General features: G+C 44.2%; 1 protein-coding gene across 1 annotated transcript in view; it reads left to right on the forward strand.

The window, feature by feature from the left end:
• Positions 1-17,779, forward strand: part of MSH2 (mutS homolog 2) — an 83,846-nt gene that overhangs the window by 62,685 nt on the left and 3,382 nt on the right. Inside the window, exons 6-7 of the mRNA XM_026652531.1 lie at positions 14,188-14,311; positions 17,181-17,331. Coding sequence (XP_026508316.1) covers positions 14,188-14,311; positions 17,181-17,331 — 275 coding nt within the window. The remainder of the gene's footprint in view (positions 1-14,187; positions 14,312-17,180; positions 17,332-17,779) is intronic.

The following is a 17,779-nucleotide window of genomic DNA, read 5'->3' on the forward strand; positions in this document are numbered from 1 at the left end:
TCATTGCAGTGCAAGACATTGACTGTTTTAAATTCAAAAGGGACGAGTAGGGCCCTACCAAATTCATTGTCCATTCTGATCAATTTCATGGCTATAGGATTTGAAAATTAGTCAAGTTCACATTTTCAGATGTTTACATCTGAAATTTCACAATGTTGTAACCCAGGGGAGGGAGGGTACTGACCCAAAAAGGGGGTTGTGGGGGAATTGCAAGGCTGTTGTAAGGGGGGGGTCACAGGCTTGCCACCCTCACTTCTGTGCTGCCATCAGCCAAGTTGCTTCCTGCAGCCGGAGGAAGCTCCCGGAGGTGGAGGTGAGTCTGATCCTCCTCGTGCTGCTGGGAGGACTTCAATTTGAGGACTTCAATAGCTCAGACATAGGTTAGGGGTTTATTATAGGAGTGGGTGGGTGAGATTCTGTGGCCTGCGTTGTGCGGGAGGTCAGACTAGACAATCATAATGGTCCCTTCTGACCTTAAAATCTATGAGTGTATGAGACACTCCACCTGGGTGTTGGTTACTTTCCTTGCCGTTGCCTCTGGGGAGCTAATATCTGGCTAATTCCCCAACTTACAGCATGCTTTAGTGACAGCCATACTACACAATTCTCATAACTTCATATGCATTAATGATATATGTATATCAATAGAGAAATGACTTTCAGCAGATCATAACCTTTCCCCTGATACCTTACAAGGCATGCTTTATATGTGAGATCAGGATTATATGAAAATGAGGAATATTGGGGTTACAGTATGCTTCCCCCAAGGTACAGAATGTCACAGGGCAGTCATATTTGAGGTCGCTACAGTCAAGCAGGGACTCTCAAACCAGGGCTTGGGAGTACCCTGCATCCACCAGCCCAGGCATAGTGCAGCCTCCCATAGTGACTTGGGCCACATAAGCTTTATGCCGTTGGTCGAGCCTGGGCTCAGAGCTGCTACACGTTTCAGGGACCCCAAAGTCTAAGAAGTCCCATTCCATGACAGGACAAGATCGGCTGAAGTGTCCTGGCCTCCCACAGTGAAAGCATAAAAGTGGGCCACTAATAGGGTCTTGCTGATCCCTTCTCTTTGGGGTTTCTGGGGTGCAGCTCTGGGACGGGACGGCAGGCACCCATTGTGACCAGTGCTGGATCCAGAGGGACTTCCCTCCTGGTCGGTTCGGGTCTCTTGGGTGCCTCCTTTGGCAACCGGGCAGAGTTCTTTGCACCCTGGGCCTGCCCATGATCAAACCTCAGCGGGGCATATTTGCCAGGCCAGGCAGCGAGCAAATAGTCCTCTGTAATCTGGACTGCAGCGGCAAGCAAGTAGGGTCTATGCTGCCGAGCCCATGTTTGAGTTGATATTGGCAATATGTCTAGGTACTGCTCTAAGACTATCGCGTCTATGATCTCTGCAGTTGTGTGGACCTCAGGGCATAGCTATTGGGTAGCCCAGTTTTTAAGGCATTGGACTGCGGCCCAGGGGCGAGGCCCTGAGGCAAAAAGCTCCAAGCAGTAAGTTTCTGGGGATACTCCAAGACAGTCGAGTATGGCAGCCTTCACTGTCCGATAATCTCTCACCGCTTTGTCATCCAGGGCCTGGTAAGCCACCTGAGCTTCCCTGAACAGGAATGGGGCCAGGTGTCTTTATCCCAAGCAGCGGTTGGGGCTACCCGCTCAAAGGTGACTAAGTAGGCCTCAGATCATGATGTGGCCCCAGCTTGGCCAGTGGTCTCCCCGGCCCAGGGTTCAGTTGGTTTGAGGAGGCTGCTGAGCTAGTTAGTCGCTGCAACAATGCCTCCTGGAATTCCTGCTCCTGCTGCTGTTGCTGCGCACCCTGCTAAGCTTGATGCTGCGCTTCAACTAGTGCCCTCTGGGTTGCAGTAGAGCTGTGCTGCTGCTGGGCCAGCAGCCTTACCAACTCCTCCATTGTCCCCTTGTTTCAGGGGTCGGCCCCAAAATCCGCACTTCTGGTACCAGTGTAGCAGGGTACACTCACCTCTCATGAGCGCCCCCTAGTCCGAGTGTGTGTACCTGCGCACACGCGCGCTCTCTCTCTCTCAGATGGGCTCCCTCCCTGGAGACAATGTCTTCGCCCTCTTGGGCTTCTGGTTACAGCACTTCCCCCTGGGCCTGCCCACTACTCCAGGCCCCAAGGCAGGGACCCCATAGATCTCTGCTGTGTCCCTTTAACTATGTCACATGGCTTCTCTAATTCCCTGGGCTACTTCCTCGCAGGCCCACACTGTCTTCACCCTTACCTCAGGGCCTTGTCCTGATGAAGTCCCAGCAACCAGCTCCGGGCTCCTTCTCACTCTCCCCGGCTTCTGGCAGCGCTGCCCTATCCGGAGTTCTGCAGCTCTGTCAGCCAGCCACACACCAGCCAGGCTCCTGCAGCTCCAGCACGGAACTGAACTGCCTCTGGCCCTGCAGCTCTTCTTATACTAAGCTGCTTGGCCCCGATTGTCTGTGTCCCACACAGCCACTCTACAAAGCTTGGAGGACCCTCTCCACTGCCTTTTTTGGGGCAGGGTGTAGCAGGGCCATGAGTCCTCCAGCACGGGGCCTCAGAGGGTCTGGTATATACCCCATCACAGGTAGGCTGTCTAACAGAGTAACAAATTCCCTGTTGACATATTGCTGCATCCTCCCTTATCTTATTGCATGTCATGAAAACAAGATACGAGCACTTAAGTAGCTATGCAGATTGGAGTTCATGCACACTTTCTGTAGAAAATCCTTGCTACATTCTGATTTGTCTGTACGTGAGTATTTATTTGAAATAATGGAGAAATCAAGCTCTTGAGTTGAAATGTTTACAAGCCTGGAGTAAGTATGAGAACTGGAATTCTTAAGTTGTATAAATGCAATTCTTTGTTTAAAAAGTGGGCAGTATTTGAAAGTTAGTGGACAGATGGAAGTGGTAGTAATAAAAGTGAAATTACCGAAATCTAATTAATGCTTTCAGTTTGCAAAGTTTACTACTACCGCCTTGCTGTGAAAAGGCAGTGCAGCTTTTTTATCTTGTGAGCCTTGGCAGCCTTGCAGTGATGTAATTCTTAGATGAAGCTTAATTGGAAAAAGCACACAATCTAATAAGTTCTGCTCCATATCTATTAAATATGCTTATGTTGAGTACATTCATTTATATTTTAAATATATCATGTGGAAGTTACTTGTTATAGCTTAGTTGAAATTTGTATGTAATTTGCTGCTTAAAATTAGCAGTGCTGGAACGATGTTGATTTAGGTTGATGTTTTAGGTTAATTGCTTGTATTCATTTTCAAGGCCCTTCAGTCAGACTCCACCCTACCTACCATTTCTCATTCACTATCAAGTGGCCAACGCTTGCCTCCAATGTGCCGATGATGACAGCTTCCATTGCGCACTTATTAAATTTTCAGTCAAACATTCTGCTTTCACCCATGCTGGCCCTCATGTTTGGTAGGTTCTCCCTGAAAACATCTGCCATGGTATCTCCTTATGCACCTTCTAATTCCTCCTCAGAACTCTTGCCTGCAAAAAAATATTGTCATGTTGTCTGCAAAAAACTTGACAGTAGCTAGGCTGCTGGTGTGCAGAGACCAATGCCTACCATGCTGACCAATATTGTTTCTTGTATGCCCCTGCCTGTGCCACTCTGTCTCATGTCTTATACTAAGGGTACGTCTATACTACCCGCTGGATCGGTGGGTAGTGTTCAATGTATCGGGGATCGATTTATTGTGTCTCGTCTGGACGTGATAAATCAATCTGCGAATCGACGCCCGTACTCCACCTCGGCAGGAGGAGTAAGCGGAGTCGACAGGGGAGCTGCGGCAGTTGACTCGCCGCCATGAGGACAGCCAGGTAAGTCGAACTAAGATACTTTGACTTCAGCTACGCGAATAGCGTAGCTGAAGTTGCGTATCTTAGTTCGAACCCCCCCGCTAGTGTAGCCCAGGCCTCAGATTGTAAGTCCCTTGGGGCAGGAATCCTTGTGATTGTACAACACGGCACAGTGGGGTCCTGGTTCATGACTAGGGTCCAAAGACACACTCGTAATGCAAATAATAAGTAAAGCAAACATTTTACTCTAGAAACCAGATATGTATTTTAATTGTTTTGAGGTCAAATAAAATACAAATGACAAATTGACAATACTGACAGAAATAAAAATGACTGGTAAAGCCTCATTAATAGATGGGTATTGATTAATGATCAATCTTTCAGACTGCAGTCCAACAAATGTTCGGTCTCTTTATGCCCACAACATCAGGAAGATTATCAATATGAGAATGAAAGACCTGTAAGAACACGTGACAGTGACATCAGAAACATTCACAAATAACTACCCAACCATTTTATTAATAATTTTGTTATGCAGCTAAACAGTGCCACAAGTACTGAAATACGACAGCAGATAGAAATAGTGCAAAGTGTTTAGCCCTATGACTGCTATCACTCTCATCTCCTGCTGAGGAACCCCAGAGTGTCAGTCATTACCACTTCCACCCCAGCACAACCCTACTAAGGTTGCATACATATGCATATGGTTTCCAACCCCTTTTTCCTTATCCATACTTTCACACCCCACTAATTTAGGGATGTCCCATTTCTCTTTGGAGGTAGGCCCTGTGTTGCAACATTGGTTAATGCTTGTATTCCATCTCTATATCCTAAATATACTTTATCTTCTATTTTTGGGTACATTGGAAATGTACAGTTCATTCACGAATATCAAAATTACAGTAAGATTACCACCTCTCAAGCAATTGTATAAGCAAAACAAGGAAGTTAAAACGTTTCTGCCACACATTTGGCTTTAAAGATCTGTGCAATTCTGACTTTCTGAAGAGGCCAATGAAGTGTTCCTAAATGGTGTTAAATATCGATGTTTGTCCTGTAGCCTGAATACTGTGCGACTTCTACATCTGTTTACTGACCAATAATTGTCAATATCAATTGTTCTGGATTTCTTGTCACTTGTCCCGGAATGGACATATAAATAACTACCTTCTGAAACTGTTGTTCCATAGAGACTTGTGTAGAACCACTAATTGGCACTCGTGAAGTGTTTCTAAATCCCATGGTTTTGGTGCGGTCAGTGAACCTGTTCCAGGACTCGTAATTCTAGCATGTGACTAGTGCATATTCATGATATTTTTCTCTACTGCTGTAGTCAAGTACATGTAGCATTATTTGATTGAATCGAGTGTGCATCGCTAATATGTTACCTTTGTGGCAAATAATTGATCCAGATATAAAAGTTAACTTTACTTCCCAGCATAGAGAAGCTTTTTCCTATGAAGAAAAAAAAACCCCATATTAACTTTTGTTAAACTTGTTACGCAACTTCATTGTAAGATACCATAGATCACCGGTGTAAGATTTTTGGCAAAACGTTCTATTTTATGTCAGATCACTGAAGAAGACTTGAAAGATGAAATTCAATAAAGACAAGTGCGAAGTACTTCACTTAGGAAGGAAAAATCAAATTCACAATTACAAAATGGAGAATAACTAGCTAGATGGTAGTACTACAGGAGAGGATCTGGGTGTTGCAATGAATCACAAATTAAATGAGTCAAGTGTGATGCTGTTGCAAAAAAGGCTTATATTCTGGAGTACGTTAACAGGAATGTTGTATGTAAGTAAGACACAGGTCGTAATTGTCCTTGCTGTACCCAGCAGTGGTGAGGCCACAGCTGGAGTACTGTGTCCAGTTCTGAGCTCCATACTTTAGGAAAAATGCAGTCAAACTGGAAAGAATCCAGAGGAGAGCAACAAAAATGATTTTTAAAAAAGGTCAGTTTTTCAGATCTTATGAGGTAAGGTTAAGAAAACTGGACATGTTTAGTCTTCAGAAAAGAAGAATGAGGTGGGAACTTGATAAGTCTTCAAATATGTTAAGGGCTGTTACTAATAGTTTGGTGATCAATTGTTTTCCATGTTCACTGAAGGTAGTACAAGAAATATTGATCTTAGTCTTTAGCAAGCAAGATTTAAGTTGGACATTAAGAAAACCTTTCTAACTGTAAGTATAGTTAAGTTCTGGAATAGGCTTCCAAGGGAGGTTGTAGAATCTTCCAACCCAACCCAACACTTCTGACTTTGAGAGAGAAAACCCTGACCTTTTGGTCTGTTTCAGAAAGTAAGTGGCAATGATCACAATTGATTATTGTACACTGTGAATTTTCAGGACTGTAGAACAAAGTTGACATCTTGATGTCCTTTCACTAAAATGGGTGAAGCAACCATAAAGCTTTGTGTTTCATTTTCACACAACTTTTTCTCTATCTCCTATGCATTTCTATAACAGTAATTTTTGAAGTGTAAAATAGCAAACATGATTCATAGGCGTCCCTAATTTCCACAGCTGGCTAGTACTTTATATTAACATGCTGATTACAATATATTTTTTCAGTGATTTCAGAAAAACTTTTTATTACTGATAATTAAGGTGCGAGTCTGTCACTGAAGTTACAGATTCCATGATTTTCCTGGACTTCTGCAGCGGCCGGTGTGGCTGACCCAGATGCCGCATGAGCAGCTCAGGCTACCCCTGGGCCAGCTGCACCAGCCGCTGCTCGGGCAGTCTCGGGCCACCACGCCTCCCTCACTCCCAGCAGCAGGAGTTTGGGTGTGGGACGGGGCTCAGGGCTGGGGCAGGGGGTTGGGGTGCGGGAGGGGGTGGGGGCTCTGGGTGGCGCTTACCTCGGGGCGGCTCCCCAGAAGTGGCGACATGTCCCTTGGCTCCTAGCTGGAGGTGGGGCCAGGCAGCTCTGTGTGCTGCTGCCACCCCTGCAGCTCCCATTGGCCGTGCTTCCCAGCCAGTGGGAGCTGCGGAGCCAGCACTCGGGGTGGAGGCAGCGTGCAGAGCTCCCTGGCCACGCCTCTGCCTAGGAGCCGAGGGACATGTCGCCACTTCTGGGGAGCCATGCGGAGCCAGGTAGGGAGCCTGCCAGCCCCGCCAGTCCCTCCTCCCCTCCCTCCTCCCCAGCAGCAGTGGGGGTCCTGGCCCACACGCTGCTACCCACCCCTCCCCCCAGCACCCGTGGCACCCCTGGTCTGCCCCCCAAGAGCACCCAAGGTTTAGTCAGGAGTAGAACAAGTTGTGGACAGGTCATGGGCCATGAATTTTTGTTTACTGCCCGTGACCTATCCATGACTTTTATTAAAAATACCCGTGACTAAAACGTAGTCTTACTGATAATGTTTTCTCATGTTGGCTGTGAAAGTTTCACTATTCCAAATAGATAACATTTCAGGGGCTGCTATAATTACCATTTTTAATTGTTATAAAGGTGCACAAGTGTCAGTCCACCCACCCTCATGTCACGAATGTGGCATAAGGCTAAGACAATAACTTTTGAAAATTGTATAGGCTTTAATTTTGAATATGCACACTTGTCTCCAAAGGAGACATCACTTTTTCATCTGTGTTCCGTTTTGGTGGTATAGATTAATAATTGGCTTTCACTTTTTGCTTAAAGGAAGAGAGGTTGATGACTGACAAAAATCCTAGAATTTACAATATATGCTAATAGAGATTTATAACCTTACACTAGTTGGAGACCATCTGTTGATTTAGTTTTATGCCTTGGGACATCTTCTGTTCTTTTCCAACAACTGTGCTAAGCCTTTACCCTTCAAATCACATTCCAACTTGATGTCAGTGTTTTTATTGCATTTCTGCTAAACAAAATAATGAATTGGACATTTTTAGTGGCACCTTATAAAATGCATTATGTGGGATCTGTTTTCAAGTCATAGGAGGTGATTAAAATGGTTGTTGATTTGCCAGCTGTGGTTGTACTGGAACAACAAACTTTCCAGGGGGGAGGGATAGTTCAGTGGTGGGGAGAGGGATAGTTCAGTGGTTTGAGCATTGGCCTGCTAAACCCAGGGTTGTGAGTTCAATCCTTGAGGGGGCCATTTAGGGATCTGGGGCAAAAATCTGTCTGGGGATTGGTCCTGCTTTGAGCAGGGGGTTGGACTAGATGACCTCCTAAGGTCCCTTCCAACCCTGATATTCTATAATAAAAAAAAAAATTCCTCAGTATGAGCATTAAAATGTATGCCTTCCGGCTTTGCATTTTGTTAGGTTCAGCCATTATATTTAAATCCTATAAAAATCTAATAGAGAATAAGGTATGATAGAATTACAAGGTGCCATAGCAACCGTTATATTAGTAATCCATTCAGAGTAAGCTTTCTGGGGTAGGTATCAAAGAACACAATTTGAAAAGCACCAGATATATTTGCAGTCCCATAATGACTTACTCACTTAAATAGCTGTAATAAATGTTGGTAACTGGATAACTTTTTTCCCATTCCTGTATTTGATTAGTTATCACTTTTTTCCATAGGCTTGGCACTCTATACATGTAAAAAGAGTGTATTAGACTACAGCATTGCCTAGAAGGGTCCAAATGGAATAGATTTTAATTAGTAATGAGTAAATATATGCACCTACTTAAGTGTTTGCAGCATTTGGGCTGTAGCTTATTTATTATCCACCTATGTACATTTTTAATGTTGCCAAATATGTCTGAGTGTTTATTAACACACACCAGCAGTCCTGAGAAAACTAAATCTTGGCAAGCTTAAAAAAAGGCTTTTTTGGTAGTGTGCGGGAGGTGAGGTTGGAGGGAGGGAGTTAGATCTTCTCTTTTTTAGTCAACACTGAGTTAGGAGGTTTGCATTCAGTCTAATGCCCTGGTAAGTGAATGTACATGGATTAAAACAATGCGACGGTGATAGATATGGCCTAAAATGGAACAATTCAAGGCTATTTGATCTAGACTTTGCTGACGACATCACTCTTATCAATGAAGATGCCAATGGACTACAAAAATGCACAAACCAAGTAAAAGAAGTAATGGAGAAGATAAGTTTGAGATACAATGCAAAGAAATGTAAAGTCACGTTAATGGGGACTACAGGGACAGAAATCAAAATTGAAGAAGACAAACTGGAGAAGGTGGAAATTTTATGTATCTTGGAAGTACCATCAGCCAAGATGGTACTAGTTCCAAGGAAATAAGAAGAATCTGGAAGGCAAACACTGCATTTGGAAGACTCAAAAACATCTGGCGACTCAAAAACATCTCCCTCAAGACAAAACTGAATGTGTACAAAGCAATTATCACCATCACAACATATAGCAGTGAGATATGGCAACTTACCAAGAAAGATACGCAAAAGCTGGATGCATTTCATCACAAATGTCTGAGAAGAATATTGGGAATAACACATAGAGATAGGAAAACAAATGAAGTCAAAAAAATTACTGGACAAGGCACCCTCTCACAAATAATCTACAAAAGACATCAGTGGCTGGGACATGTGCTGAGAATGGAAAAAGAATGCCAAATACCACCATTGAATGGAAGCCAGAAAACGCAAGAAGAACGAGAGGAAAACCGCGAATAACATGGAAACGAACAGTTCTGAACAACATCAAGTACCTCAACATGAAATGGGAAGATTTAGAGAGAAGGGCAGTTGACAGGCAAAGATGGCAAATGTGGGTAGCCCAATGTTCAGCAAAGCACGGGATGGTCTAAGGTAATGCCCTGGTGTGTGTTTGATACAGCAATCTGTCAGTTCATGACTGTTGCTCATCTACTGTTTCATGCCCAGAATGGAGATCGAAATCTTTGACCTGTTATGGCAGATTCCATTGAAAGTAGCTGCATGTTTGTACTCCTTAATCTCTGAAGCCAGGTGGACATTCGGCTATATTGGAATTGGAGAGTCCTTTATTTTTACAATTCAGTATCAGTTTCAGCAATGAAAAAATTATTGACGTGCTCTTAAAGTTGAAAATGTGTGCAATGGTGATGGTGACTGGCTTTTTATTCCTGCTCTTACTGGAAGCCCAGGAGGGAATAAATCCAGTCCTTCAGTGTTTTCCTAGGTTCTCCTGGTGGATTTTTCCATAGTCATATGGCAGAATGTTGCCATAAAAAAGCCTTTTAATGTCTGAAAACTATTGGGAACCCATATGTTCACAATTCCACATGTTCTTTTTAAAATTTCTCACACCAGATTGGCAGCTGCACATAGAATTAAGAGATGACTTTGTGGAGGAGAAGAGAATAGCTTCTGTTTTGGGCAACTTTTCTAAATACAATTAGGGCTACAATTTGTAAAAAATAAAGTTTTAAACTCTCCAGTGTTCTATTTGGGATAATAAAATGATTATTTTATTATTCTGAGAAGTTTTATCTGGAATGGCAGATGTGATTTTTTTTTTTTTAACCAAATAATTTAGGAACTCCTTTGTGTTTTTGTTTTTTAATAAGCTGCAACATCTAATCAGTTAAATTTTCACAGTTAAAGTTTATAAAACGTTAAGTATTAGCTTAATCAGCTTACCTTGTAGAATGTGGTCAAATGTAACAGTTCTATTTCAACATCTGCTAGTGAAGGATAGACTAATTGAATATAGTCTTCAAATACTTGAACGTGGCACAGGTGATAACAGATCTGTTTACAGGAGTTGGAATAGGCAATCAATTTGCTGGCTCCTACAGACTGTTACTGGAAGCAGTGCAAACTGAGATACACATTGGTAGGTGTCTATGGATATAAATGCTGAAAACTTGTTTTCAATTTTGTAATTACTGGCTTTGGAACGGAAGGGGGGAACTGGATTTGGCTTAAAATGGAACATGGGAGCCTTTCAACTTTTAGTTTGTGAGTATGTGTGTAGTCCTGGTTGGTAGGGAATGAGAATCTGTAGCGTCTCGTAGCTGTTTGGTCTGTGTGAAATTAGTTTCTGTGATGTGGCTGCCGTTCTTGTAGGTGAATGGATCAGTCTTCTTGATATGTCAGGCAGGTGATAGTCAATCCAGATGCAGGATTTTTTCACCAAGTTCCATGCAGGAAGGCTTTCTTGGTGCACAGCTTTCAGATCTGGGGGTGGAAAAACAATAGTCAGGATAGTGTAGGCTACCTGTCCAATTGTTCTGCTTGAGCACTGTTGCTTATTAGGACATCTTGAGTGAGTGTCCATACTGATGGTGTCACATGTAAACCAATTAATGAGGTAAAAGAAACGCATGAAGGAGGAAACGATAAGGTAATGAGTTAATCAAACTGTATCTCTAAAATTGTTTAACCTGCCTGCAGGGAAACCTGTGTACTGTATACCTGATTTAAGGAAAATTGGGTTGAAATTGGAAAAGATTTTGGAAAATGCACTGTAGGCTGCCTTTCATAACCCTACAGAGTGTATTTAATTGTTAGAAGCTTGCACTGAAGCACTTGCCTATTTCCAAAAGGGTTGCTGTTTTAGAACACCCCATCCCTTTGTGGTCTGCCTGCTAGGTTTATGTAGCTAAGAGGCTATGCAGATTGTTTGAGAATCATGTAACAGTCATTTCATCCCCCTCCAACAAACGGGTTTGTTTATTACTACTGAGCTATCTGCAAGCAAATAAATATTCAAATAGACTAACAGACAAAGTGAGTATTCACCCACGAAAGCTTATGCTCATGCTCCAATACGTCTGTTAGTCTATAAGGTGCCACAGGACTCTGTCGCATAATATACACAGTTTACTCTACAGTATAATTGAAAATTATTTTTATGTACAAAGGTCTTTTTTCTCTCCGAGCTAGTAGTTTTTTTCAGAAAATCGTGGTTTGTGTACTCCCGCATAATTTTCTTCAAAGTATCCTCACTCATGTTGAGCCTCTTGCTGTCTTGGAGGTAGTCCAACTTTGAAAATAAGCGCTCTGCATCAATAGATCCAGAGGGTGCCCTTAAAGCTCACCATGCCACTTTGCTGAAGTTGGGAAGTGTGTCTTGATGACTGTTCCAGAAAGCCAGCACATCCAGTTTCACATTGTCAGGGATAGGCATGTTCATGTAAGTAATAAATTCCCGTTTCAAATTTGAAATTTCATGTTTAGTGGCAAATGGTTGAAACACTCTGGCATAACGGTTGTAGTCTGCTGCAAAATTCACCTTGAGGAAGAGGTGCATTCCAAAAAGACATTCCAAAAAGAATCTTCAGCACCAAACACTTCGGGGTTCAGATTACAGACCACAGTTGTCTCCCATTTCTTGCTGAGCATAGCGTTGAATGTTTTGAACAATTTTTGGTATTTTTTGTGTTCTGGGGTCAGAAGAATTTCCAGAAACAACTGGGTTTTCTCGCCGTATGTTTCTCCTGTAGCTTTTGTGCTCAATTCAGCTGAGATTTTGGTTGTCAGGATTTGGCAAATGTCTGTATTGGCAAATGTGTTGGCAGTAGTCGGAGAAAACTTCAGTGTTTTGTGTGTGTCACGTGATGATTCCAAGTTTTCAACAATGAGCATCGCCAGATTCTGTGCACCCAGGCAGTCATTTTGGTTATTTGCCAGTCTTTTCAGAGTTTCTGCTTTAGAACCAACAAACACAGGAGATGCATTAGCACAGTCCATGTGTTATTTACGTGACAGGCAGTGAAGTACAAGCTCATCCACCGATGTGGCACAACAGAGGTAGGTAATGGGCAGTTAGCTCTTCACTCATCTCGCACTATGTAAAACAAAGCCTTCAACTTATTTGAATGCTTAAAAATAGCCCTGAATGCAGTGATGCAAGATTTTACTTCTTTAATTTCTTCTGTCCCAGTAGCTGCTGACAGCGCAAAGTGAATCAGATGAGCAGGACAGCTAATATGTAGCAGCTCCGGCTTCTGATTGAGTTTAATCTCCTGTGCAAACTTAGTTATGTACGAAGCAGAATCTGTGTTAGTTGTGGCCACGTTTTCCCAAGTTAGTTGGTACATCTCAAACATGTCAATTATTGCTGCGTCAACAACACGGGTGTCAGCAGATGGGACGAATGCCGCATCAGCACAAAACAATGCAGGGTTTATTTGCTTGGAAATCAAGAAACAAAAACAAAAGGCCAAGAATCAGACAGTTCCAAGCATCAAACTAGACAATTATTCCATCAGTTTAGATACTAAAGTGTCATCATTTTCTTTCAGATACTTATGAGTGAGGTTGTCTGCATTAGGAAGGGTTTTTGCTGCTGGACACTATTGTGACTTTGTACAACAATAGGCCCCACTGCAATTAACAGCGGTTGTCCGGCGAAACAAAGAGGATGCACAAATTCATTGACACAATCGTGCTGGGTCCTCTTTCGTTAAAACCCTGGTGAAAGATTCTGATATTGTTTATTCTGAAGCTCACTTTCTTCTTTAAGCTTCTTGTCTCTTGCTTTCGACATGCTCCTTTATTCTGTCAGCGCGAGCACTGATCTCAATGCTGTAGTACTTGCAGTGCGATGCATTCTCTTCGTTCCTGTCTTTACTTTTCTTGAAAATTTCTAAGCACTGATTTTCTTGTTGGTATTCAGGCATAGATTTGTGTTTTCGCCCTATGTTTACCTTTTACCTTATCTTTATCTGTGGAGGATTTCTTGTTTAAATTCAGTACCGCACTAAATGAATGCAAAGAAATAGCAGAGTAGCGTCTCCTTGTGAGCCAATCAGAGTGCAGTATTAATGTTGTTTGTTCGTTTTTTCCAACCACCACTTTGTGTGTGTTCTGTGCTTTATGTTGGAACCGCTTCAGTTGCAGAGCTGCCGGACACAACAAGTGTGTAAAGCAGTGTTTAACAAAAATAAGTACCTGAAAAAAATACTGAGTGGATTGATAAACAGGTGTAAATCAGTAAAAACTGAACTCCTTTAATAAAAAAAACTGGTAATTTATCAGTGAAAATAGGTAAAAACTGAAAATGCGGAACACTGCATATCCCTAAAGGGGTAACTGTAAGCCCAGAGTTCCCATGAGGCTGGAGTTCTGGGAAAAGGTGTATTTAAGCTATGGGGAAGTCTGATGAGACCACACTAGTCCCAGGGGCTAGGCAGTTGGACCACAAGGTGTCAGGTCTCAGGAGGGACACTCTAGCAAGGTATAGTGCTTAGAATCTGTTTTAGACTCAAAAAGCTTAGCGTACATGGGACCCAGTGAGGTGAGCTTCAAACACAGCAGCCTGCGGAGTGTCCAGCCAGAGGAGGAGTTGCTACCAGGCTTTGTGTGTGATTCAGCAAAACTCTCTCTAGCTCTAGAATATCATCTGACACAAACAATACTGAATTATGAAATGATGTACAAAAACTATTAAACCAAATCAAACTAAATGACTAATGTATGCAGCAATCCAAATGTTACTATAGTTATATTCATTCTCATTCTTCTTTTCATAGGTGGAAAATCATGAATTCCTTGTGAAGGCTTCTTTTGATCCTAATCTGACCGAGTTGAGAGAGAAGATGAACAAACTAGAGGAGAGCATGCAGTCTCTTCTAAAGACTGCAGCCAGAGAACTAGGTGGGGTAAAAATCCCTTTAATACTTTCTTTATAAAGTGCTGTGAGATCTACTGACCATATAAGAGTTAGGTATTTTTATTTTTAGTTTAATTATTTGTGAGACTGCTGGATGATTTTAATGGTGTTATTTAGTATGGTACGTGGAGAGAAACAAACAGCTTTATGCTCAAATTGCTTTTTGTGAAAGGTGGTGTTTCAGAATGTTTCACCAGTTGCTGCATACCTATTACAGGGTTGTACAGAATTTATTTACTGTAACTGTGACTAGCCTTCTCCACTGATTTTATTTTTATTGAGACCCTTGGGGAATGTGTAGTCAAATATCCTGTCCTTATCTATTCATATTGGTGTCCATTCTGGACATGCCCATTTTTTGTGGCATGAAGGTGCATATTCTGTATTAAATGGAATACAGAATTCTATTAAGCAGAATTAAACATTTAAAACTACCACTTCTTGTGTGGTACAGTCAGTGCAAATCTCACATTGATCATGATTCACATAATCTCTTTTAATGAAAATAAAGTGGTAAGCAAAACTGGCAACTCTGACAAAATAAATTAATCTAAAGTACAGTTTTTTATTTACATTATGGTTTTGCTCATGTGACCCTGCTTCTTCTTATTCTGGAGGTTCCAGATGTACCCTACACAATTCAGTTTTTCTTTACAGATCACCTAGTTCGTCAACTACTTCAGTGAATGGAAGTCTGCTTAGTTTGCTGTATTCCAAAAATGGTGCTAAACTTACTTCTGGCTGCTTTGATTGGTTTTTGGGACACAAGTAAACCAAACTTGTTTATACTTTTGTGCTTCTAAACAAAATAACCTGGATGAAAGGGAGCAAAAGACTTGATTGGCTAGGACTGGAACTGGGGTTTCCACCTGCAGAAGCATGTATCAATTGAGATATGCAGTTCTTTTAATACAAATGAGCTTAGCTCTGTATCAGGGGTTCTCAAACGTCATTGCACCGTGACCCCTTTCTGACAACAAAAATTACTACAGGACCCCATGAGGGGGAACTGAAATCTGAGCCCACCTGAACCCCTCCTGCCTTGGTCGGGGAGGACGCAAAGCCAAAGCCCAAGGGCTTCAGCCCTAGGCAGGGGGTCTGTAACCTGAGTCCCACCGCCTAGTGCTGAAGCTCCCAGGCTTCAGCTTTGGCCTCAGTCAGAGGGGCTCAGGCTTCGGCTTCAGCCCCAGACCCCAGCAAATCTAAGCCAGCCCTGGTGACCCCATTCAAATGGGTTCGCCACCCACTTTGGGGTCCTGACCCACAGTTTGAGAACCGCTGCTCTATATTGATAGTTATATAGACAATACTTGTAATTTACTTTGTACACATCATATTTAGTCTTAGCTGAATATGGAAGGAGGAGTGAGGAGGGAGAAAAATTGTTGTTCTTAATCACTGAGGATAGGACAAGAAGCAATGGGCTTAAGTTGCAGCAAGGGAGGTTTAGGTTGGACATTAGGAAAAACTTCCTAACTGTCAGGGCAGTTAAGCGCTGGAATAATTTGCCTTGGGAGGTTGTACAATCTCCATCATTGGGGATTTTTAAGAGCAAGTTGGACAAACTCCAGTCAGGAATGGTCTAGATCAGGGGTGGGCAAACTACGGCCCGCGGGCCGGATCCAGCCCCTCAGGGCTTTGGATCTGGCCTGCGGGATTGCCCCCCGTGGCGCCGCGGGCCCGGTGCCACTCTCAGAACCGGGCCCGGGCGGGGGGGCAGAGGGCTGCACATGCATTGCCCTTGCCTCCAGGCACCGCCCCCCGCAGCTCCCATTGGATGGGAATGGGGAACCGCGGCCAATGGGAGCTTCGGGGAAGGTACTGGAGGCACTGGCAAGGGCAGCGCACGCAGAGCCCTCCGCCCACCCCTCCCCCAGCGGCCGCAGCACTTCCTTGAGCGGCACAGGGCCGGGAACAGGGCAGGCAGGCAGGGAGCCTGCCCTGGTGTGTGCTGCTGGCACCCCGGAGCCGCTTTAGGCAAGCGGCGCCAGGCCGGAGCTCGCACCCCTCCTGCATCCCAACTCCCTGCCCTGAGCCCCCTTGTACACCGCGCACCTCTTCTGCACCCCAACCCCCTGCCCTGAGCTCCCTGCTGCACCGTGCACCCCAACTCCCTGCCGCACCCCGCACATCTCCTGCACCCCAACCCCTGCCCTGAGCCCCCTCCCGCAGTCCGCACCCCTGCCCTGAGCCCCCTCCTGCACTCCGCACCCCTCCTGCACCCCAACCCCCTTCCCTGAGCCTCCTCATACACCCCGCACTCCTTCTCTGCCCCAATCCCTTGCCCTGAGCCCCTTCCTGCACACCGCACCCCGCCCCGCACTCCTTCTCTGCCCCAATCCCTTGCCCTGAGCCCCTTCCTGCACACCGCACCCCGTCCCACACCCCGCACTCCCTCCCGCACCGAAACGCCCTGCCCCAGCCCTGCATACAATTTCCCCACCCAGATGTGGCCCTCGGCCCAAAAAGTTTGCCCACCCCCGGTCTAGATAATACTTAGTCCTGCCATGAGTATAGGGGACTGGACTAGATGACCTCTTGAAGTCCCTTCCAGCCTATGATTCTATGATGTGATGCTTATTTTGTATCCAGCAGCAAGATGGAGCTTTGAGTTAGATAAATGTGCCATTTGATGGTTTACTGAGTTAATGGTGGAGGTGAGCAATACATTTCCGAACAAAGTTCTATAGCACCAAAGACAAGAACATTAAACTTGGTGTGCCCAGTATAATTTAAATGGCAATCCAGCTGACAGGCAGCATTCAGAGAATAGGGATAATATGGTGACATGTATTTCTAATGGTGAAATCATTCATTTCTCTTTTCCTCCCCCACCTCCCTCCTATTGAAAAGGCTTGGAAGCTGGCAAGAACATCAAATTGGACTCCAATTCACAGTTAGGACATTACTTCCGAATTACCTGCCGGGAAGAAAAAGTCCTTCGGAACAATGCAAAATATAAGATCTTAGATACCCAGAAGAATGGTGTGAAATTCACAAACAGGTATTTGGCAGACATTATTCATCTTTTCAGTTGTTTGATTTGAGATGCTAATTCATCCCTTTTTGTGTAGACACATGAGGGTTTTCTTTCAGAAAAATACTGTTTGCATATTACTCCTGGGGGAATTCTGTGCCACTGTCCAATGCAGAATTTTGCATTAACGTGCACATAGAATTTTCTCCCACCCCCAAAAATGGGTTGCAGTCCTGCTGGCCGCCACTAGGGGCTGCTGGACCCGGCAGAGTCTAGCTCGCACATAGAAGACACCGCTGGGGGAGAGGGGGCGGGAGATAGAGGGTTCCTGGCAGCTGCAGTTCCAAGCATGCCCTGAGGAAGGAGACGGCATGCAAGCCCGGGACCCAGCATCAGGCTTTCTCTCCCTCTGGATCCCTGGGCTCCCTGCGGGGGGGGGGGACAGGTGGATCCCTGGGCTCCCTGCGGGGGGGGG

This window comes from Terrapene carolina, unplaced genomic scaffold (assembly GCF_002925995.2).
Source record: "Terrapene carolina triunguis isolate 2854851 unplaced genomic scaffold, T_m_triunguis-2.0 Scaffold120, whole genome shotgun sequence".
In the NCBI taxonomy this organism is placed as follows: Eukaryota; Metazoa; Chordata; order Testudines; family Emydidae; genus Terrapene; species Terrapene triunguis.